We start from the raw sequence: 24,020 nt of genomic DNA, 5'->3' as shown, positions 1-24,020 counted from the left end.
TTAATTAGAAGATATTTTATTTCTGTACGAAACAAAACTTATCGTTTTTAATTTCACTCTATCCGGTTTGTCTAATTGAAACAAAAATCTACAAATACAATGCTATTGCCTTTATACGGGTTGTCGAACTTAGTATTATGTGCTTAGATTTACTTATTTGAGTCAGAGTCTTATTCTGGAAACGATTGACACCTTGAAACGAGATTAGTAGAATAAAAATTAGTAGACACGCCGGGTTGTTAAACGCATACATTTCAATCGGTGCTTTTTATTTGTTTTCGAAAGATCGCGGTGCATTTTAGTTGATTGTGAGTAGTGTAAGTTTCTTACGCTCAAACTATACGGGAGGCAACACGTCTCGCCGAATTTCGTAGCAAGTGCTGCGGCTCCTCCTTCGCGCGCTATTGGCTTTGGGCGGGGGAATTCAACCAATGAGACCGCAGCCTTCCCCACTCGCCGTTTTTTATTATGAAGATTACGTTTCCTTAAGCAAGAAAATTTTTTTTTCGCAAAAATCAAACTTGAATATGTAACATGTTATGGGGTCAAGGGACGTTACCGATCAACCCATCGCCACGAGGGCATAGTGTCGTAATTCTTTCTTCAAAACTTAGTACTCGGCTCAGTGAATACGCCGCCTACGCGATGCCGCGTCGTACTGATGGTAGAGTCTCACGGTGGAGCGCGAACGATTCAGTCCGTAGTGAGACCGCGTCGCGCGTTACTCGTATCGGCTACCGTTCCCGTGAAGCCGCGAAATCGGCCGCCCGCCCTCTGCTACGATCTTTTCGAAAATAAAAACGAAGATTCCAACAAACAAATAGGGGTTCTAGTGACTTTAAATAAATAAGAACTTTATTCCCTTTTAATTCAATAATTTTCAAGTGGTTTTATAAACTTTGACGGTGTTCGAATATGTATGAGAGTACAAGATTTTACAATTGCAATTTTCTCGGAGAATACTGAAGTTGCGGCTCGGATCTCATTATTCCCCGGACTGAATACATAAAAAAGTGGGTGAGTAGTTAGCAGTAGACGTGATCCTGTATCAGTAGAATTTAGTTCGTAGCTGTTGAGTATATTCGTTGCACTTTTACAAGTTTGTTTGTTGTTTTAAACTTTTGTTTTCATGTTTACGTTAAATCATGAAGGTAAGAAAATTATTACTTTCTTGAACATTGTCTTGACATCATCAGCTTATTTTAATATTATAAGTTATGTGGCGTACTTGGAAATGTATTTTTAGTTTATTGTTTTATAAATTAAATATTTTTTGCGCATGTCTTTATTAGGTACAATCATTAATTGTGTCTTAAAGAGAGAGTTTGGATAATAAATATGGTTTTAAATGTTTGCTCAAGGACTTTTTACATGAAACTTTTTACACAATTATTATTGCCGAAATTATTTTAATGTACCTAATGTATTAATCAAAACATTCAAAACGTTCACAAAGTGATATTATATAAGTAACAAATATTAGTAGTAAAATAATAAATAATAGATATGTACTTGCGATACCTACTTTATATTTAGAAATTGTTAAGTAAAACGGTAGATAAATAAATTAAATAGATCTTATTAACATCTGATTAAAATAATGTGATATTAAATAATATTATTGAAATAAAAAAATAGGTTTAAGTTTTAGCGGTAGTAAAACTTTTCATTTTTCGAATGCGCTTAGAAAATAGGTACATTGGCTTTTAATATTGATGTTGTGGTTTATTTAATTATTTATTTGATTTTTACATAAAATGATAGTTGCACTCAAGTATGTAGTTCATTTGGATGCTACATTTAATTTTTTTTTGTTAATGATGGGGACATCTTTAAAACCCCCCCGGTGGCCGTTCTGGCCTGCGTTGAGGACTCCAGGATTTCCAAAGGAATGCAGACGAGGTCCGCTTAGCGCATTGCGCCGTCGAGCTCCCCCTGGTGAGCATAACGCTTGCCACACCATCTGGTGTGTACGACGGTATGCGGCCACACCGTCCTTCCTGGGGTTGCTTATTGGGTGGCTCGAGCTCCTTCTCTTGCCACCAGCGTCCCTGGAATCCGCTCTTTTAGTCGCCTCTTAAGATAGCCTAGGGATACCGTAGCCCTATTCTGGTCCCGGAACTACAGGAACAGTTTAGAAGAGATAGCTAGTAACTACTCTCTCGCTGTCATAAGGACATCCGTAGACAGCCTAAGGATTTAGCATTATATCTTAGGTTGATCACAGAAACGTTGCTACTCATGAGTACTTGGTTTGCCGCATCAATGTCTGCTTACGAATAGATTTTACCCGCGGTTTCGCCCACGGCCAGAGGTTTTGATCTATCCTCGGGTACGGTACTTTTTCAGGGATAAAAGTTACCCTATGTTCTATTCTGGACCTTTGACAATGGGTATAATTTTTTTAAGACAATCGCTTACGTAGTTAAGGCGTGAAAATGTAGCAAACAAACAAACTAAGAAACTCACATTCATATTTATAATATAAGTTAAGAAAGTTGCTATAGTTGCGGCCACATTTAAGATGTAACGCCTTGTATAAGGGTCGCTTTGCTATACCACAACCTGCAAACACATTAACGTTTCAACAATAGCGTTAAACACTACTTAGTCGCTAAAACTACCAGTTACTGTAGCGATAGGTAGTACAGGTCTATACCTGTCTATACCTATGGTATAGGTACTTACGGAGGTCAATACCTTCCTACCCCACTGCTGGCAGGAGGTAAAAGCCTCCGGGCATTAGGAGGGTTTAGTCCATAGTCCACCACGCTGGCCAAGTGCAAATTGATAGACGTCACACACCCTTAAGAACGTTTTCTTTTTTTCGAACTCTTAAGACGTGCACGTTTCCTCGAGATGTTTTCTTTCACCGTTTAACCAAATGATAATTAATTTCTAAAATACCTTTAAAAATCGGAGATGTCTGATATTTCAACTTCGGATCCCATGACTGAAGCAACGTTTTTCAAGCACTAGGCTATCACAGCCATACGGTTTCAATTTTATAAAAAATGTGGTTTCATAAAGATAAGAGTTGTAGAAGATCAAATTATTTTTTTTTAGAGATCAACTACCTTCAAGCATAATTTTACTTATTCTTTATCTGTCTGTGAGTGTTGTCCTATTATTAATATGAGCGCTATAAGATCGGTCTCGACTTAAGTGGCAAAGTTTAGTGGATCGCATTTTGTCGACCCCATTGAAATAAATATAAATGTAACTTATATAGGTATACAATGAGTCGGAAAAAAGACGTCAAGGTTAATCAAATTTATGAAGTCATTTTTTATCGAATTACACAAATACTCAACGAGGAAGATTTCCTAATTTATTTTATTAATTTAGCTTAGGGTTCCTATTTTTTAGAGATGCGCCAAATATTCGTTTGGTATTCGGTATTCGGCGTATTCGGCATCTTTTTTGCTATTTGTATTCGGCCGAATATATTCGGTTCGAGTATTTCTATTTTCGGCGCATCTCTACTATTTTTACATACATTTTACATACAATATTGTATATATAAATTAATCAAAAATAAAACTTATTTTAGATTACTTTCATATCTTCATGACAAATAAAGTAAAGTCTCTGAATTTCAATAAAAAAACAATAAAATATCATAAAAAATCTTAAAAAGATGCACGAAGCATCTAAGCAGCCGACATAGTTCCACCCCCCGCTACGGTGGGATTCGAACCCACAATCTCCGGTACCAACAACCGGGCCGTTCCCATTGGGCTACGAGGCGGGTGACTGTAGATGCTGAAATTCCAACGACATTCACATTTTGCACGAAGTACGCATGCGCCAACAAACAAAATAACGCTGCCTTGCGTGAATAGACGCACAACTCAAAAAAGTGATTTATTCACGAGAACCAGTTTAAAATTATACAATGTTTTTGTTTCGAGATCTTTTTAGCAAATGCAGTTTAAATAATGAAAAATACAGTTATAAGTAATTATATATGTAACCACAGTATAGTTAGACACACATTATAATAGTAAATATTTTGGATTATACTTTCAACAGAAAAATTAATTTTGAGTTGTGCGGTTGTTGATTCGTGCAAAGCGGCGTTACGTACGAGTAGATTGTATATGTATTGTAGTCCGACAACTTTTCTATGCGTGTGGCTGATTTCGGAAACAGTCTTTTGTTTCATGCTACAAGAGTGATTTTTCAATTTGCCGCAGTAAAAAGTTCTTTTGTTTTTATATTAATTTAATAAAACATTTATTAAATTTAGTAAAATCTTAAAAACTAGAAATTGTATTGTTTGTAAATAAAAATGAATATTTTGTCACATTATTATTATTAGAGATTTGTAAAGAATAATGTGTTAAATATTGATAAACAGAAAAGTTTATATTTTCTGCTAAATGTTCCTAGCAACATTATGAAGGTCCCCCTGGCGCCCCTGTCATACGCATAGAAAGTTATAGATATAAGACCCTAGATGTCCTACTTACTTAACTTTTTTCAAACTTAATTACAGATCTGTCCCTCGGTTTCACAATCGTTTAACAGTGTGACGTAATTCCCTTTTTGGGTTTCCAGTCTAAAGTTTAAAAACGGAACCCTATAACAAAACAAAGCCTCCGCTATCTGCCCGTCTCTCTCTATCTCAGAAATCGTAATAAATAGACACTTAATTTTTTTACAGAGTACTAGCTGACCGCCAAGCGTTGTGTTGCCATATAAATTAAAAAAAATTAAGGGTGAACAACCCTTATCACTTAGGGGTATGAAAAATAGATAGTAGCCGATTCTCAGACCTACTGAATATGCATATAAGATTTGGTGAAAATCGGTAAAGCCGTTTCAGAGGAGTGCGGTAACTAACATTGTGACATGAGAATTTTATATACAGAGTATGTAAAGTGGTGGCCGTTATTACAAAGAATACTAAAAATGAAAAGGAAAATAAATGGAGGACGCCGAATCGCTATTTTCCGCGTTTTTCTCTATATCTACCTACCAGGTAAATTTTCACAATGTAGGAGTAGGTATTTGTCCCTGTAGTACCGGGACCAGAAGTAAACCAGAAACCAGAATAGCGCTACGGTATCCCCTGCCTGTCCTAAGAGGCGACTAAAAGGGGCTTTCGGGGTTGCGGGCGGCAAGAGTGGGAGCTTAAACCGTCCAGCAAGCGACCCCGGGAAGGACAGAGGTTTATGTGGTCACATATCGCTGTAATCACCAAGGGATGTGAGAGGAGCGTAAATTGCTCCCTCCAGGGTAGAGTCCCAAAGAAGATAGGCATCGCGTTAGGAGGACTCCGATTGTGTTCCGTTGGAGATCCCGGAGTTCTCCACCAAACGCTGAGGACGGCCACCAGGGGGTTTTAGTGCGGTAAAAATCCCACATAACCCGGCGTCACTCCCATGGCGTCGGGTACCTTTTGAAGGTTTCCCCCTCGTCAACAAAAAAAAGGTATTTATTTTTATGTAGTTAGTATTTTTTTATATTAAGGGAGTAGCAGACGAACCTGCAGTCCACCTTATGGTAAGTGGCTACTGTCGCCCATGAACATCTGTAATAAACTTCAGATAGGGTAAATCTGAGGACGGCCACTAATTCATCTTTTTAACATTTGACGAGGGATTGAACCCCGAACACTGTGCACCATGTAGTGATCGTTTCACCACAATTATTGACGACAATTCACTATTATTATGTTTAGTGGATATTTGATTAATAATGAATATAGCTTTTGTGTATTAAAATAAATAGGGTTTACAGTTTACCATGTCGATTTTTGTTTCTACTTATAACATTTAGGTACAGAAAATATAGATCAAAAGTAGCAAAACTATTTAACATTGGCAACATCTGTGACTACTGCAAAAGCGTTATTCATTAATTTATTCGATAAAGCAAAAACGTGTTGGAATCACATTTTCTATTGATTACCAAATTAATAGATACGACATTTATATCATACTTTTTGCTTCAGTTTTATATAACGGTAAAATGTGATGTATTCCCATAATTATATGTTTATTTAAACCATATTGTAATTTACAAAATTTCACAATGAGTGGTCATTCGACCACTCGACCATTCGACCAGTGGTCATTGTTGGAATCAACTGGTCGTGTAGCCACAAAACTGGCAGAATGTTTAAAACAAAAGCTACGAGCTGGGTATGGCCATCTCTTAACATAATGTTATTTTAATCATACTTTTACTTTTTTTTGCAGGAAATTTAACTTTTTAAGCAAAATATGACAATTTCAGTTGGTTAAATACAATGGATAAGCGAAAAATTCATAAGGATTTAAGTTTGTTCAACTGTAAATGACGGAATATTTTACTGTTTTAAGGAGGAAATAAAACTTTTTTGACTATGATGGTTTTTAAAAGATGGTGGCAGGCCCCCTGAGCGTATATTAGATAGCTATATTCATACAAAGTGATAGTCTAGTGGTTGAAACTCAACCTCACAATCGGGGAGTTTGGAGTTCGAATCCCAGGTCTTGTATTATAGCATCTGTCAAGTCCCTAGTACCTCTGGGAAATGTATCGTATCTTTTTTTTATAGTATACGAGTAGCAGACGAGCATGCAGTCCAGTCTGTCTCCCTTACCACACACTTCAAACCGGAACACAGCAGCGCTTAACACTACTGTTATTAGGTAGAAATAGGTGTGGCGGTGGTGCCGCCGGAGTCGAACCTCAAAGGGTTCTACCACCTTCAAATCTCTCTAAATGAACATAATTCAATGAAATCTGATTATAATGTTGGAATGAAACTTTGGACGTATATTATGTAGTTTGAATGACAATACAATAATTTGGTATTTTGGAGATGATCTGATATTAGTGCCAGCAGGTGTATGGTGGATCTCCTAGGTTATTTAGGGAGGGTCCAAAACAGGGGCGTAACATGGATTAGACATTTGTAGGTGAATTTGATGTATGAAATTTGAATTAATTATATTAATTATAAATAATAATCACGAAACATTAAAAAAAAAACAGAAAACTATAATTTAAATAATAAAATGAAATTTATATTATATTTTTACTAATTGTATCTTTTAGAATTATGTGTTTAGATATTAATTTACATATCTTAAAAATACTAAAGCAACATAGAAAAAAGCTATCAAATTTCATGTACTTCACTACTTAGCCTTAGTTAATATTTTGTACCTTAAGATCCCGTAAATGTCCGAGGTCTACGTAGAATTGGCAACTATTAACCACCAAAAAAAGAATTATTTCCGGAGGCATAAATGTATAATAAAACAGTATTATTACATAATATGTTAATGTTTGTACATGTATGGACGTAGGCTGATTTATATAAGAAGCTTCCCTCTTAGTTTTCAGGAGTGGAAATTGAGTGGAGAACTGTTCTATATGAAGTTAATAACATAACGAATATATTTTAGCGAATAATACTGTATATCATTATTACATAGTTTTTATAACCTAAGTTATCATCATGCAAATATTCAAACACAATTTTCACAAAGCTCTACTCGTATTCCATTTAAGTGCCGTACGTTTAATTTGATTGTTATGGAAAGATTTTAATCGTATTTTATGTATTAGCTAGCTGACGCGGCAACGCTTATCACTTAAGGGTATGAAAAATAGATAGTAGCCGATTCTCAGATCTACTGAATATGCATATAAAATTTGGTGAAAATCGTAAAGCCATTTCGGAGAAGTACGGTAACTAACATTGTAACACGAGAATTTTATATATAAGATATACATAAAGTAAATAGAACAGCTAGACGTAACGTAGCATAACGTAGTAATATTGTATTATAAACGGTGAACATTTCTCGGTAGGTTGACAAGGACAACGGTGACGGTCGGAAAATTGTATGTAATTATTAATCGCTCTTATTCATAAAATATGCCTACAATTTACTGGTAGAGGAGTCGCGTAATTTCTAATACGATCAACTTCAGGTATCCATTACAGAGTTTATTGACTTGTGTACAGTTATAGTAATATTAATAGTAATCAGGTACTTTTCACGGTTCGGTTACAGAGGCTTCTACCACACCTATTTCCGTTAACAACGGGATTTAGAGGAAAACGCATATTAAGTAATGTGTAACATAACATAAATTATTACGAGTTGTTTTAACTCAATCTGTGGGGGTAACGTTTTTATGATTAAACTAGCAGAACCCGCGGCTTCGCTCGCGAAATAAATATGATATGACATACAAATATAATCGTAAATTTGTACCTTTAACAAATTTAACGATAAACTACCATTAATATTTAATTAACAAAAGCTTTTTTTTCGTCACTGTGTACCTCAATTGGTCAAGCTTTCTTCAGAAACATACACTAAAACTCTAGTCCTTGTGTTCTAGTCCTAGTTCTAGTTCACATCACCATCACTAATCCACGCATAACCACAACCATACCCCACGGCAGGACAAAATGTTGGCACGCAGTGTGTCCAAAGTAGTTGCGACGTAACTAATCAGTACACCAAAATGTAGGCCAATTTGAATAAACTTACGCATTATCATATATGAAATTTGCACCCGTCTACGTTGTCGTGTAATTATCTGAATAGACATTATCTGAAATTTCACGTTTCTAACTTCGAACCTAAAGGATTCCCGTATACATATGTATAACACTTCTTTTACCTCCTTAGTAGAATTTCAAAAACATTCCTATGTACTACATATGCATTAATAAATACTTTATCAGCAAATTTCTGAAAGCTAATATTCAACACCAGCGGTCGGCAACCCACACCCACGGATGGTGTGTGGCCCGCGACTTTCCCTTGCGGCCCGCGGGTCTGCGCGTTACTAATAAAATTGGCCAAGTGCAAGTCAAACCCGCACCTGGAGGTTTCCGTATAACCAAAAAATTTTTTTTTTAATTTCTAGTATTTAATATTGCAGCAGCCATTAAAGTACACACATTGTGAATATTTGAACTTTCTACCTCTAACGGTACAAAAGTTAGTTGAAAAAATATCGAATAGCAGTTTGTTGTATGGGGAGTAAGGGGGCCCCTTTTGTTATCAACTTTTTTTTATTTTTAGTATTTGCTGTTATAGCGGCCACCGTTATGCACCCTCTGTAAGAATTTCAAATGTCTATCTATTACGGTTCCAGAGATAGAGCCCTGTGACACACGGACAGACGAACAGACAGCGAAGTCTTAGTAATAGGGTTCCGTTTTTATCCTTTAGGTACGGAACCCTAAAAAACCGCTGTTCTGCACTTCAGCATGCGCAATACATTCCCATGTTAAAAATATATGTTACGACTACCCGTGGAATTTCGCCCTACACTAAACTTCTCTGCACTCTGTTCTTTTTCCAGACACGCCAAAGGAAGTAACATCAATAACGGTTTTTAAAGAAACTTTCTTTACTTATAGTACCCTAATGGGGTTGATTGTTGAGTTGCTAAAAATGCTGAAACAGACGTGTAAACAGAAAGGCATAATGCATACACCCTTTTATAGCCCTCTTAAGAGTTGATCTAAAAAAACAGTGATTCAGATGCTTCATTGAGTCCAATGATAATTTTTCTACATCTAAACGAAGTTTCTACCCCTATTTTACCCCCTTAAGGGTAGATTTTCCATAAATGGTGTTAAAAAAGTTCTATTATTCCCAATAGGAGAGCCAAATGCAAATTTTTATAGTCTTTGCTTCCGAATTAACGGAGTTTGAAATAAAATTTCAACCCCCATTTAACGACCTTAAGGGATGATTTTCCAAAAACAATGAAATAGGTAATTATTTATTTTCTATCGAAAATCCAAATACCGATTTTCGTACAGTTTAGATTAAAACTGGGGGACTTTCATATAAACTTACAACCCTTATTTAACCCAAATAAGGGTTGATTTTCCCAAAACGGTAGAGTTAAAGTTCTATTATATCTAGCCAGTAAGGCAATGGCTAACTTTCATAGTGCTGGCTTTCAAATTGGCAAATTTTTAAATAAGCTGTCAACCCTTATTTTACCAACTTAAGGGTTGATTTTCCAAAAATGGTGAAATAAGTGTTTAATTATTTTCTATCGAAAACTCAAATACCGATTTTCATACAGTTTACATCAAAACTGGGGGACTTTCATACAAACTTACAACCCTTATTTAACCCATATAAGGATTGATTTTCCAAAAACAATGAAATACGTGTTTAATTATTTTCTACCAAATAGCTAAATACAGATTTTCATGGAGATTAGATCAAAACTGGGGGATTTTCATACAAACTTACAACCCTTATTTAACACACATAATGGTTGATTTTCCATAAACGGTAGAATAAAAGTTCCACTATATCTAACCAGTAGAGCAATGGCTAACTTTCATAGTGCTGGCTTTGAAATTGGCAAATTTTAAAATAAGCTGTCAATCCTTATTTTACCAACTTAAGGGTTGATTTTCAAAAAATGGTGAAATAGGTATTTAATTATTGTTAATCGATAACCTAAATACCGATTTTCATAGAGTTTACATCAAAACGGGGGGCTTTCATACAAACTTACAACCCTTATTTAACCCACATAGGGGTTGATTTTCCTAAAACGGCAGAACTAAAGTTCTATTATATCTAACCAGTAAAGCAATGGCTAACTTTCATAGTGCTGGCTTTCAAAATGGCAAAATATAAAATAAGCTGTCAACCCCTGTTTAACCACCTTTAGGGTTGATTTTGGAAAAACCCTTAGATTAGATTTTTATTACTTAAAATCAGAAAGCTAAATACCAATTTTCATCCAGTTTGCTTTAAAACTGACGGACTTTCATATTAACTTTCAACCCCCATTTAACCCCCTTAATGGTGGAAAATCAAAAAATCCGTTCTTAGTGCGCATCTACATTATAAAATAAAGCTATATTCCAAATTTCATGATTGTAGCTTCAGTATTTTCGGCAAAACCTTGATTAATACGTTTCGAACGTGAGTATCTTTTCGCTTTTATATATTGATTAAATAACCATTGGCTCTTGAGTTTATTCTTTTCCCTGTGTATATATAAGACATCTCAGGGCCCTCGGCTCGATGGGGGCCTCGAAAGCCACTTTGAAAGGTGTTTAAAAGAAGATCGAGCGTCACAACCCCACGGCCCCATAGTATCTACACCAAACTGAAGTAACTCATATATAGTCTCGACTGAGACTAGCATATTTCTGCAGTTTGAGTATTTCCGCAGCCACAACACCAGCTACCCTAGAAGAAAGTTGAAGATGACATGGTGCCATTGAGTCGACGCTCGTAGCATCCCACACAAGGCAACTTTCATGCATCGAAGGAATTAAAAGTCAAACCGTCAGGCCTCCTACCATCGTCATAGAATCGTCAAGAATAAAGAATAAGGATTATCACAAAATCAAATATAAGGGCATTTCATTCAAATTTTTACTTTCTGAAAAGGCCTTAAATTTCAAGAGCTTTCTACATAACATACGATACAACGGTAGAGCTTCTATGATAGGTATTAGAAATCAGTCGAACTATCTACTGGTAGCCGGTAGGGGTGGCGAATCGAATGTCGATCTTTTTGAATTTGATTAAATATTAACAAATGTGATATAGACATTATTTTGCTGACAGTTACGTATTTCAGTGCTTGTTTGGCGCTGATGGCCTTTTTTTCGCTATTTTCGCCATTTTTAGCTGAAAAGATCGAAGATCGGTTTTTGGAGAATCAGTTCTTGTCTCAATTTATTTGTAAATCGATTTATCACACTTCGATTCGAATGGATTCAAGAATCGATCTTTTTCGGAAAGAATCGCCATCTATAGTATCCGGTTACAACACGTTATATTATTGTCTATTAAAACAAAAATTACTTTACCATTCATGTACGTAGGCTACGTACGTGTAGATTTGACCTTTATGTAGTGCTTTGGTTTTCACGTATCGGCAAATGTGCTGAATATCACTAATACTACCGATTTCGGCTCGGTAAGCGTATTAGTGCTAGGACCGGTCTATTTACAAACATTCAGCATATTGGCCAATTACTTCGATTGACACCAAAATTGTAAAACTGCTTGTGACAGCTCATTATTGAAATGGGGTACTGCAGTTACCTACGGAAATATATATTTAATATAAGAGTAGCGGACGAGCATGCAGTCCACCTAATGGTCGCTATTGCCACCTAAGGAGATCTTTAATCCACCTTAGATGATATTTGATTCTTATCTGAGGTCGGCCACAGATGCGCGACTACCCCTAAGGACTAAGCTGAAACGCTCGAAAAAGTATGTTTTACGACACTCTTGAAACTAGAACCCAGCAATCCGTAACACTGCTGTTATGAAGCTGAAATAAGTGTGGCGGTGGTGCCGTCAGTTGAACCAAAGAGGGTTCTATCACTTTCAAGTTATTCGTAAGTGATTAACTATTTTTTGTTCTGGCAGTGTCTGATGTCTGCTATAATATGTTTAGTTATCACATAGAATACTTTCCCGGAAACGTTGCGAAATCGTCTATTTGTGTTTCTCAATGTCGAAAAGACAGGGGGTGTTTTCGCCCACTTTGAGAACTTGTGGGCGCTGGGCCCTCATCTTTGGTAGTAAAAATTAGAAAGCGTTGAAAAATAGGTGGCAATTGCCGATTTATTATTCTCTCTCTTAATCTCTATTAATCTCTATTATATTAGTAAACTTATTTCAGACACATGAGATTGTTATAGTTTAATCTATTTTTAACCTACCAATTTTTAAAGTGCCGAATTTGACTTATTGGTTGCTAGAAAATAATTTATTCAAAGGTGGACGAAATAAATTTCAGAACCTTTGACTTAGGACATCGAAACAAATTTGCGACACATTTTTAATATCTTCTATTATATATTTCACATTCTATTATGTAACATTTTTTGCAGCACAAAGTACATATATAACGAGTAGAATAAAAGTATAAATATAGAACTACACAACATTATTATAATTTATGGGTTTAAAAACATGTTTTTCATATAAAGAAATATCATATCAGTGTAAATTTTACTTATACTTTTATACACTCCATACATACTCGTAATATATTAATTGCGGTTACAAAATAGAATTGGAAAAGCCGCAATTTTATACCGTAACCTTGCGGATGTTTCCTTGCCCATTAAACATCTCACACATCACACTTATTTTATAGATACGGCTGTCACTTCTTTATAGCCAATTAGCATAAATATACCAAATTAATGTTTTAATTTTACTGATTTTGAGTGAGTTATGAGTATTCGTTTACTGAAAAGATGCAGTTTTGGTTATAAAATTTCTTGCTTGCTGCATTTTTTGTTGGAGGGTAGACTCAAGTTGTATCAACATTAGTTTTAATTTGAAGTTGCTTCTTCTCCATAACGAAACACCTAGTGAAGTGGTGGTAGTTGTATTGACATTCAAAAAGTGCTCTGTAAAGAACCCTGAAAGAAAAGTTCTCTGTAAAGAAAGAATGATTTGATTTGATTTGCTTAACTTCTATGGCATGGTACGTTTTTGTATCAAGTTGTCGTTCTTACATCTCGGCCATGTACTTGGGCTTACAGACAAACGGCGCGATTTTTGTCCGTCGTTATTTAAGTACTCGTAAGTTCGAAAAATATTACCTTTCATAGTCGGGTAAAAACCCTCATATATTACACGAAGAATATCCTTAACAATAGGTGTTCATAGTAAAGGTCAAAGAATGCAAGAATTAATAGATTTGCAGTTTGATACTCACGGTCAGCATTAGTAATGTAATATGAACCGCTTACTAGCATTACAATCGAGCTGACTCACCTAACTAATTTAATGGTGACTAAAACTTACTACGAACTTATCTTACACAATTTATTAAAGTCCTCACCTATAATTATTAAATACTAATATTTTATTAGTAATAAATAATCTAATAATTAATTGTTATAATATGTTTAAGAATTATTTTATTTGTATAATAATTAATCATTGATTGACAAAACACAGATTATTTAACATGTTTAGTAATTAAGTAAGATTTGTTAATTTAATAAGAAGTTAATTATAACATACTTTAGGTAAAAAGTAATTATATATACATAATTACTTTGTACCTAAAGTAATGGCGTATAAAAGTTTCCTCTTTCAAGGTTCCACCTTCAATCATAAACTCGCAAAATTTCATTATACCCTTCAGCGGTTTCAATGACTGGTCACCATTTCAGAAACTAAACACTTACTGTAATTATAGGCTCGGCCATATTTAGTTTGTAAATATAACAAGCGGAATAATTTAAAAAAATGAACCTCCCAAAATCAAAATATGAGATTGTTTATACTTATATTTAAATTTACGGAAGAAATAAAAAAAAACGGTAAATCAAATAATGTATAACTGCAACTATACAACAATACCACTAATCGGGACTAAATAAGGGTTTAATTAAGAAATAGGTAGATGATCCAAGAAGTAGGTGCAAATTTGAAAATTATTTCAAAAAACTAATTAGAATCCAAGGAAACCTCATATGTTAAAATACGTAAAGCCCTTGCTGTAGTACATGCCAACGAATAAGATATAGGTACACACACAGTCGATAAACATAACCTTCCACAGTCAAATAAAAAATATTGTAATCGGTCAAGCCGTTCAAGAAGAGAATTACAAATACACATTGGAATTATGATAAGTAACTCTAATTATGTGTCGTACTGAGGTCCTCTGTTATTCACAGTGTCTGAACACGTCCATGGGGCGCTCCCAGTTGGCTGCGAGCAGGGCGCGCTGACTCCCGAACTAGAGCACCAAGTGTTCGTCATGAACGACATCCCGTACGCCGAGAACAGAAGGATGCCCCTCTACCCTCACCAACACGTGCACTCGGTAAGTCATTTTTGTCCATCGTCAAATGAATTAGGTAAAAATTTAGAACTATGCTGAGGTAGTAGAACCCTATGAGGTTCGACTTCGGCAACAGCACCACGCCTATTTCTGCTTAATAACAGCAGTGTTAAGTGCTACTGTATACTGGTATGAAGAGTTTAGTAAGGGAGTCATACTTTTCCTAAGCATTCCAGCTTTGTCTCCAGGAGTAGCGGCGCCTCTGAGGCTGTCCTTAGGTAGGAATGTAATTTTATTTAATTGCAGGTCTCCATGTGCGGCAATAACCACTTACCATCAGATGGGCGTCATGCTCGTCTGCTATTCCTATATTAGGTATAAAAAAATCCGGATGGGTCTGTCATGGGGCATCTAAAACTAATTGTTTTATATTATTTTGGTTATTAGAGGTGTACATTTTTTTCACTCAATAATGAAAATGATTTCAAAAAAATTATGGGCTCGGTTTAGCACAAAATATCTCCTAATATTCGAAGGAATCTTCGACATTACACAAAAAGCCTAGATCCGTCTGAGACCGATCAAAGTTACATTGCTGTAACTACGATTAACTGCTGAGGGCTAAATTAGTACGCATCATAAGTAGTAAGATAATCCTTTATAACTCCCACAAAAATCTCCACTCAGTTGGTGCCGTCGTCGTTTGACTACTGAAGTTGTACGAACTCCGGAAAATTTCCTGTCTGAAAAGTCGTGGGTTGTTTTCTTTCTCATTTCAGCATTTTAAATGAACAATTTCATAGTTATAATGTTAATAAAGTTTCCTATTAATATCGAATTGCAGGAACACTCTCTCTTTAGTCGTTCACTCTTGACAGAGCGTTTGTGGTTTCACGATGTTGCATCAGTTCTGGACGATGCCACCCTTGCGATGCGCCTCCACTTGTTGCGGTCTTCAGCGTTGCGGCAACATTGGATAATGGAGGCTTGTGTGGTACTCTTTATTAAGTCGGTCCAACGCGTAGGAGATCGTCCGCGTGACCGCTTGTTTAACTCTCATGGGAATGAATAATGTAGTAGTATCCCGTTGCTTCCTACATCGCGGTACTACAGACTCTGTCTGTAGAATTCTGTTAGTGAACCGGTCCAGATAAAACTTAGCGACACTTAGCGGCAGGAACACTTAGCGACAGTAAAGCCCGTGAGTAATAGTCTTATATGTAAAATTCTCGTGTCATAATGATAGTTACCGTACTCCTCCGAAACGGCTTTACCGATTTTCACCAAATTTTATATGCATATTCAGTAGGTCTTAAAATCGGCTACTTTTTCATACCCCTAAGTGATAAGGGTTGTTCACCCTTAACATTTTTTTATTTATATGGCAACACAACGTTTGCCGGTCAGCTATTAATAAATAATAATAACTTGAACCAAATATTGCCTATTCAAGTTCGAAATTAACAATTTAAGATTTTGGTTAACTTTATTTTCCATTATTCTCCATTTTCTCCATCCACCAAGGGTTGACTGGCAAAGAATGCCATCAGGCATTAAGTTTGCCCTATTGTATCTGTTATTTTTATAGAGGTGCAATAAATAAATAAATAAATTTTACTTCCCACTTTCCTCTTAACCTCTTTATTTTAGATGGGCGTAAGACTTTAGGTCGTACCTAATTCGGATCTTCTAATATTACGTTGAAAATTCTACTCTAATTTAGGATTGATTGGTGGAAAAAATATGAAAGCTCTTTTTATAGGAAGTAATTTTATAGCCCTATAGGTATACCTATAGCTTGTATACAGAGCTTTACAAAAATACGGGGGTATATTTTATATTTTGTTATACCCGTATCATTACAGATATAACTCGTAATCCTTAAAAATGTTAATCTTTATTTAGGATGTATTAATTAGTCTAAATTGATGCGCACTTCTCCTGTTAGACCCTTTGCCTATCACCTTTGTTCTACACAAACTCGACTCGAGGCATACACAATGACATGGTAGCATACATTTATGACGAATCGATCTGTAAGTGATAGGTACCTATGCGTGTACACGACGACTAAGTTTCCATTCATACGTGTAGTCCGCGTAAAACTGCTAGTCCGCTCTGAATATAGAAATGAATCGCATCGCCATAGCAAATTTTATGACTACACCTACTCGCAACAATTTCAGAGCGGACTAGAAGTTTGGCACGGAGTATACTAAAACACCAGATCGCAGCGACATGTGGACAAGCAATGGTTGTGTGAAGGTTCGCTACAATTTCTTGCAACGTTCGGATATCTGCGTGGTCGCTCTATCTGGCTGCGATGTTATCATCATCCTCATTATTTATTTGGACGGTAAAATGTGGTTCGTGTGAATAAAACTGTGCTTTCATACTTTGCGTCGGGTCTTGTTGTTAGTTGTCATACGGTTGTTGTACGTGTGAAGATCCTTACATTGTAACACAGTTGCTTATAAATTGAAATGTGGTGTAGCTTTTTTTTTTATTTTTACGCGACAAATACAATTTATTTATAATAAATTGAGATCGACATGAGATTGGATGTTGACTTTTGACTATTTCTACTAAAATTAGAGAGCTGGAAATTATTGTTGTAAATTTTATTCTTAAAGCCTATCTACATTAAATTGATGAACAAAGTTTTGATTTTGTTCATACATTCATTTATTACCTGACTTCGGTTATGTTTTCGCGTGTATCTTGTATGCTGCCGCAAAGGGCTGGATGCATTTTGACAGTTAATGTTTTGTTATATTTGTCTTAAATTTCTCAGTGTCCTAAGATAGGTGTTTTTTAAGCAGACTGGCGGAGTATCATGTCAGTCATAAAATAGCATTACATTTCACAATAACCAAACCTCTAAATAGGAAATAAAGGTTTGATTGAGAATCTTTCAATTTTGAAGCGAACACTATGGAAATCTGCTTTTGGTTTTGTGGTTTGTATTTTATAACGTAAAGTGTCAATATTATTGTTTTAGTCAGAGTTTAAGTACCAATAAGTACAACTTACTTTACCTAACTAAACTAACTACAAAACCGACAAATAAATCAGCAAGTAAACTCGATAATGCGTTTAAAACCTCTAAATAGGAAATAAAGGTTTGATTGAGAATCTTTCAATTTTGAAGCGAACACTATGGAAATCTGCTTTTGGTTTTGTGGTTTGTATTTTATAACGTAAAGTGTCAATATTATTGTTTTAGTCAGAGTTTAAGTACCAATAAGTACAACTTACTTTACCTAACTAAACTAACTACAAAACCGACAAATAAATCAGCAAGTAAACTCGATAATGCGTTTAAAACCTCTAAATAGGAAATAAAGGTTTGATTGAGAATCTTTCAATTTTGAAGCGAACACTATGGAAATCTGCTTTTGGTTTTGTGGTTTGTATTTTATAACGTAAAGTGTCAATATTATTGTTTTAGTCAGAGTTTAAGTACCAATAAGTACAACTTACTTTACCTAACTAAACTAACTACAAAACCGACAAATAAATCAGCAAGTAAACTCGATAATGCGTTTAAAATGTATACCACAAAGTGTTTCATTGGTACGCGACAATCTTAGATGAGTAAAATACAAAGATTGATCCCTCCTGACAAGAAAGTGTAACCAGTTTTGAGAATTCAAAATTGTTGCATAAATAAAATGTTTGATTTTTTTATTTATATGACGTAAATTACGTAGTATTAACATTTTATACTTAAATTTTCTCTAAAAATGTATTTAATTTGTCAAGAATTCGAACTATGAATGATAAAATCATCCTTTTGTGACTTCATTAAACGTCAAGGCGGTGAAGTATCTTTCTATTTTACTTATCGAAGGCAACAATAAGAATAATTTCAAGGCGATGTAAGCATTGGGTTACCGATGCAAGCGGCTACTCGACGCGCCTTCCATACCATGCACACGGTACTTTTGAATACATTTCTTCAAATTATACGAGCTCTATTCTTGTGCGGTTTTGAATTTTACACGGGAACTTTAAAAACAAGGCACTACCTATGTTTTGTAAATAACTAGAGCAATATTATCTACATAGAAAGTATTAGGTATGTATATACAACTATTTTGTTAAAACAATAGGTCTGATGTTATTTTAAATTATTAACAATACCTTTACGAGTTGTTTACGAGGGTAAACCTTCAAAAGGTACCCTATGCCGTGGGAGTGGGACTGGTAACAATACCTACTAATTAAAGTAATGTCAAGAGGCCCTACGAATAAAAACAAAATTAGAATATAGAATATTTACATTTTATGAACCTACTGCTGATATTTTTATCTGAGTAAAATTAAATGAGTGAGACTAAAGTAAATTTATCAAAAAATCCAGAGGCACGGCTTTTAATTCTGTTTTTCATTAGCACATAATACTTGTTTGCTGAGTTCTCTTCAATCTATTAATAGGGACTTAAACTTATACATTATCTCCACAGAAGTCTCGGCGAAACGTCAACAACTTTCTATATTAAATAAATTTGTAATTAACGATAAATAAAACAGAATTGCAAATTAAATAATACAGTCGAATTTCCACATGGAGGGTACCGTAACTCCATTTTTTTATTTTTTTTCTCTTTTTATAATTACGCCTTTAAAAATCGGTTTCCTGGAAAATTCATTTTATTTTTAATTTGTTTACTTTAGTTGTTTTGTTGTATCAAACTTGTTAAAATTTTTAAGTGTCTATCTATTACGGACGAACATACAGCAGTGGCTTAGCAATAGGATTCCCTTTAAGTACGAAACCGTCGAAAGAGCTTCCATCGGAGGTGAATCTGGTTCGAAACCTGCTACGAAAACGTATAAATGTTATATACGTAATTTAGTAATTAAAGGAAAGTCGTCAATAACCTATTAATGTCCCAATATTTATCGCAGTTTCCTCTCAGATTGATAGGGGTTACGTTCGTACTGCTCCATGCTTGCCAAATGCTGATTGGTAGACTTCATCCACCTTTTATTAGAAATTGTTTTTAATAATCTCTCAGGCGTGTAGGCTTCTTCATGCAAAATAAACGATAATTAATTTCAAATATCCAAATAACTTCGAAAAATCAGAGATAGATTCGTGCTTGAGATTTCCCGCCCCCAGACGAAAGGCGGAATTTCAGACGACTTATATAATAAAATCATAGATTAGTAAAGATACTTCGCCGCCTTGAAATTGAATGAAGCCACAAACAGCTTATTATAGTAAGTTCTTTTTTTGAATTCTTGACAAATAAAAACATTTTTAGACAAAATTTACAAAGAAATAACTAATACTGCGTAATTTACATAATAAATAAATAATTATTTCAAATATTTTAGGGACATTTTAGCACGGAGACGTGGCAAAACTTTTTTACGCAACTATTTCAATTCTCAAAACTGGGTACATTTTCTTGTTAGGAGTGAGTAATCTTTACTAATCTATGAATAAAATAGAAGTAGTAAACAGATATCGACTCTAGATAAAATTATAGTCCTACCTAAGGTTGGCCAGATGCGTTGCTAGTGTTACTACCCCAGAGGAATAAATTTGATAAAGTAACGGAAAAGCAGATTAAGTGCTGTTGTTATGAGACAAAAATCGGTTGTGTTGAGACAAAGGTTCGAGCACAATCTAGAGTCGAAATAAAAGATATCAAAACACACATTCTCTCACCAGACAAAGATTCTACCACCTTCAAATATGCTAAAGACCACAATATGTCAAGTGCATAGAAGTAGTTAATTAATTTGAACCGCGTTGAACTTATTGCTTTGTACATCAAAGAGGCATATAATTGCAAGCAGATGCAGAAAACATGCAAACAAAGTGAAAATTTGTATTCCCTCAAAGTTATCGATCGTTTAATGGCTATTCCGATATTAATAAACGATTGGCGATAATGACGCCGCCGACCGCTATCCTGAACTCTTCTTATCACGGTCGTCACCGGTTACATCACCGACCTTGTTGATTGACTTTTCTTGAAAATATGCGAACGCTTGTAATGTTATGTTATTATATCAATTATTAGACGCTTAATAACAATATTATGAACCCAGCTCTTTTCTGCATAGGTTTAAATGTACTGAATACTAATAATAACAATAATATTGTCATCTATATTAGTAATTACTGCAAGCAATAAAACACATTTGATGTCTGTTCGTAAATATTTACATGCAACAATATCTGTATGTATTGTATTGTGTACGCAAAACTTAAAAAGTTGTTTACTTTAAAACATTTACTTGAAATACTTACACACCGTTGTATTTCTTCATAAGAGTGCTATAACATACTTTTTATTTTGACGTAACTAGTAACTGTAACAGAACTTTATCTTGTCTCTCTAAAAATAAATAAAATAAAGAACAATTTAAACCATAAATATTACAGTAATACCACAATGATCTTGTTTACCAAATGTTAGTATCCCTTTCAACGCAGTGAAGTATGTTTATCTAATTAACATAATATCGTAACATATTTTAAGGGTTCCGTATCCAAAGGGTAAAAAAAGAACCTTACTACTACGCCTCCGTCGCCTGTCCATCAGTCCGTCGGTCACATGGCTCTATATTGAAACGTAATAGATAGAAACTTGACATGTTCACAGAATTTGTTTAACGGTGGCCGCTATAACAACAAATAATAAAAATAAAAATATAATGAAAATTTGGTAGTTCGTGTGCAACTTGGTTAATTATTTATTATTTATGAGCCAACTAAAAGAAAAGAAACGCATTACTATGCGAAAGCGGGACGTAGAAAAAAATCACAGACCGTTTTTTGAGCTTTGTATAGAATGTGTGTTTTGATATCTTTTATTTCGACTCTAGATTGTGCTCGAACCTTTGTCTCAACACAACCGATTTTTGTCTCATAACAACAGCACTTAATCTGCTTTTCCGTTACTTTATCAAACTTATTCCTCAGGGGTAGTAACACTAGCAACGCATCTGGCCAACCTTAGGTAGGACTATAATTTTATCTAGAGTCGATATCTGTTTACTACTTCTATTTTATTCATAGATTAGTAAAGATTACTCACTCCTAACAAGAAAATGTACCCAGTTTTGAGAATTGAAATAGTTGCGTAAAAAAGTTTTGCCACGTCTCCGTGCTAAAATGTCCCTAAAATATTTGAAATAATTATTTATTTATTATGTCAATTACGCAGTATTAGTTATTTATTCGTAAATTTTCTCTAAAAATGTTTTTATTTGTCAAGAATTCAAAAAAAGAACTTACTAATAAGCCGTTTGTGGCTTCATTCAGTTTCAAGGCGGCGAAGTATCTTTACTAATCTATGATTTGATCAAGTAAGAGCCGTACTAGCACACGGAGGGTTTCGAAACAACATTTACCTTTATTTTTAGCAACTGTCAGTTAGTAACTAATTTTTTATTTTTAATATTATTTTATTTTGTTACCATGCGGGCTACAGAAGCACATCATTCTGAAAATTTTACCTGTCTTCCTGCTACGGTTCAATAGATAAAGCGAAAATTTTCGAAAAATACTGATTTCTCATATGGATATTATCTGTTGCTCTAGAGGTCATTCAATTATTTTCTTTTGTTTAAGATTTTCTTAAAAATTTTGTATAAAAATACCATTTTGAACCTCTGAGTTTGAGCCATCCAATGGGTAGGTTGTCGATAAGTCAATGTTATATTATACTTTAAAAAACTCAATCATACGCCTTGAAAAACATATTTAACGGTTTTTTCTGCAAAAAATCTAAAATAGGAATAATTTTTAAATCAAAAATATTACCGTCAGTTACGCTTCATTCTTCAATAATAATAAAGTAGTAAACGACGGGACAATCAAATATGATAACCAAGTATTTTTTCATTATAATCTTTATTGTAACATTGGCATATTTTATGAAAATTAAAGTAATAAGTGTTGAGCTGAGCTTTATCTGTTGCCCCTGACATGAAGTTCAACGCGCACAGCCGAGATTGTCAATAAGATATGAGCTATTTACAACGAGTGCGTTAAAAATTATATGATGAAATATATGACTCTCAGTAACAAGACTTACCGACTTATTTTGCGCTACCGGCCTGTACCCTTAGTATGAGGTTTTTACGTTTTTACAAAAATAACTGTTTCCCCTTACATTTACCTTACCTTACATTTCCAATCAGCGCCAGTGGACTGTATCAGAACTGGTTGTAAATGTATGGGAGATACGTAAACAAACACAAAAACAGTATTTTGTAAAAACATAAAAACTCATACTAAGGGTACTGATGTTGGTTTGCTCATATTTGTATAGTAAGTACTTTTTGGATCAGGTTTTTTAAATTGAATTCTGAAAATACAAAGATCATCGGACATTTTTACATCGATATGACTCTACCATAGACTTAGTTTCGCTGCGTCTACAATTGTCGTCGTGTCAACCCATTACTATGCCATTGCTGGGCACGTGTCTCACAGAATGAGAAGGTTTATCCCTTTGCCCGCAGCGCTGGCCGAGTGCGTATTGTAAACTACACAAAGAGAACTTTGAGAACTTTCTTAAGATATCTCAGACATGCAGGTTTCCTCATAATGTTTTCCTTCAAAGTTAATTTCTTTCTTTTTAGAAAAATTAGAGATACATGCCAGGGATTCGAACCGCAGACCTCACAATCGAGAGATTGAGTGTAGGCTATCGCTGCTTATTAACAATGTTACATTATGTAAAAAAAAAGAAAAAAATACAAAATAAAAATTTAAAAAAATATTTACAAAAGATGTATGTACTTACATTCATACGAACACATTACTTTATCTTTACTAGATAATAAAATTGTGATTACATTTCTTTTAGTGGTAGGAAAAATTATTAACCGTCGATGTTCAGCCATCTAGAATCAAACTTTACAAATAAAACACTATGAGGACATTAAGGACTGAGCTGACTAAAAACCCTTACTAATAATATAAACCCGAAAGTAACTCTGTCTGTCTGTCATTTTGTACAAAGATAGAAGATCAAATATTGTACAAAGATAGTCTGAGACTCGAGAAAGGACATAGATCGATTAATCGGAGAATCGATCTTTTGGACCAAAAAAAGTCGATTATTTTAATCGATATTAGTAAGGATTGAATCGTAAACTATGCATTTGATCAAGTGATGATCTTTAGCAAAGTTGTTGTCCATGAGCCCACGGTGGTTTCAGAGTTGGTACGACCAATTTTCGCCAGGTGGCGCGACTGTCAT

The 24,020-nt window shown here is 34.7% G+C and overlaps 1 protein-coding gene across 5 annotated transcripts in view; it reads left to right on the top strand.

Annotated features, from left to right (window-relative positions):
* The first annotated feature begins 526 nt into the window (after positions 1-526).
* The window catches only part of LOC140743366 (uncharacterized), a 94,346-nt gene continuing 70,852 nt past the window's right edge, over positions 527-24,020 (top strand). For 2 of the 5 annotated variants that reach the window (XM_073074547.1, XM_073074546.1), the window contains exons 1-2: positions 527-1,013; positions 14,678-14,826. In XM_073074547.1, coding sequence (XP_072930648.1) covers position 1,013; positions 14,678-14,826 — 150 coding nt within the window. In that variant the 5' untranslated portion in view covers positions 527-1,012. Of the gene's footprint in view, positions 1,018-14,677; positions 14,827-24,020 lie in introns of all 5 variants that reach the window. The other 3 variants (XM_073074545.1, XM_073074548.1, XM_073074549.1) reach the window with 3 other exon arrangements.

Source organism: Epargyreus clarus, unplaced genomic scaffold (assembly GCF_041222505.1).
Source record: "Epargyreus clarus isolate Ecla_fem2 unplaced genomic scaffold, WU_Ecla_fem_2.2 ptg000007l, whole genome shotgun sequence".
Lineage (NCBI taxonomy): Eukaryota > Metazoa > Arthropoda > Insecta > Lepidoptera > Hesperiidae > Epargyreus > Epargyreus clarus.
The sequence above is the reverse complement of the archived record's forward strand: the minus strand, read 5'-3'. Positions and strand labels throughout refer to the sequence as shown.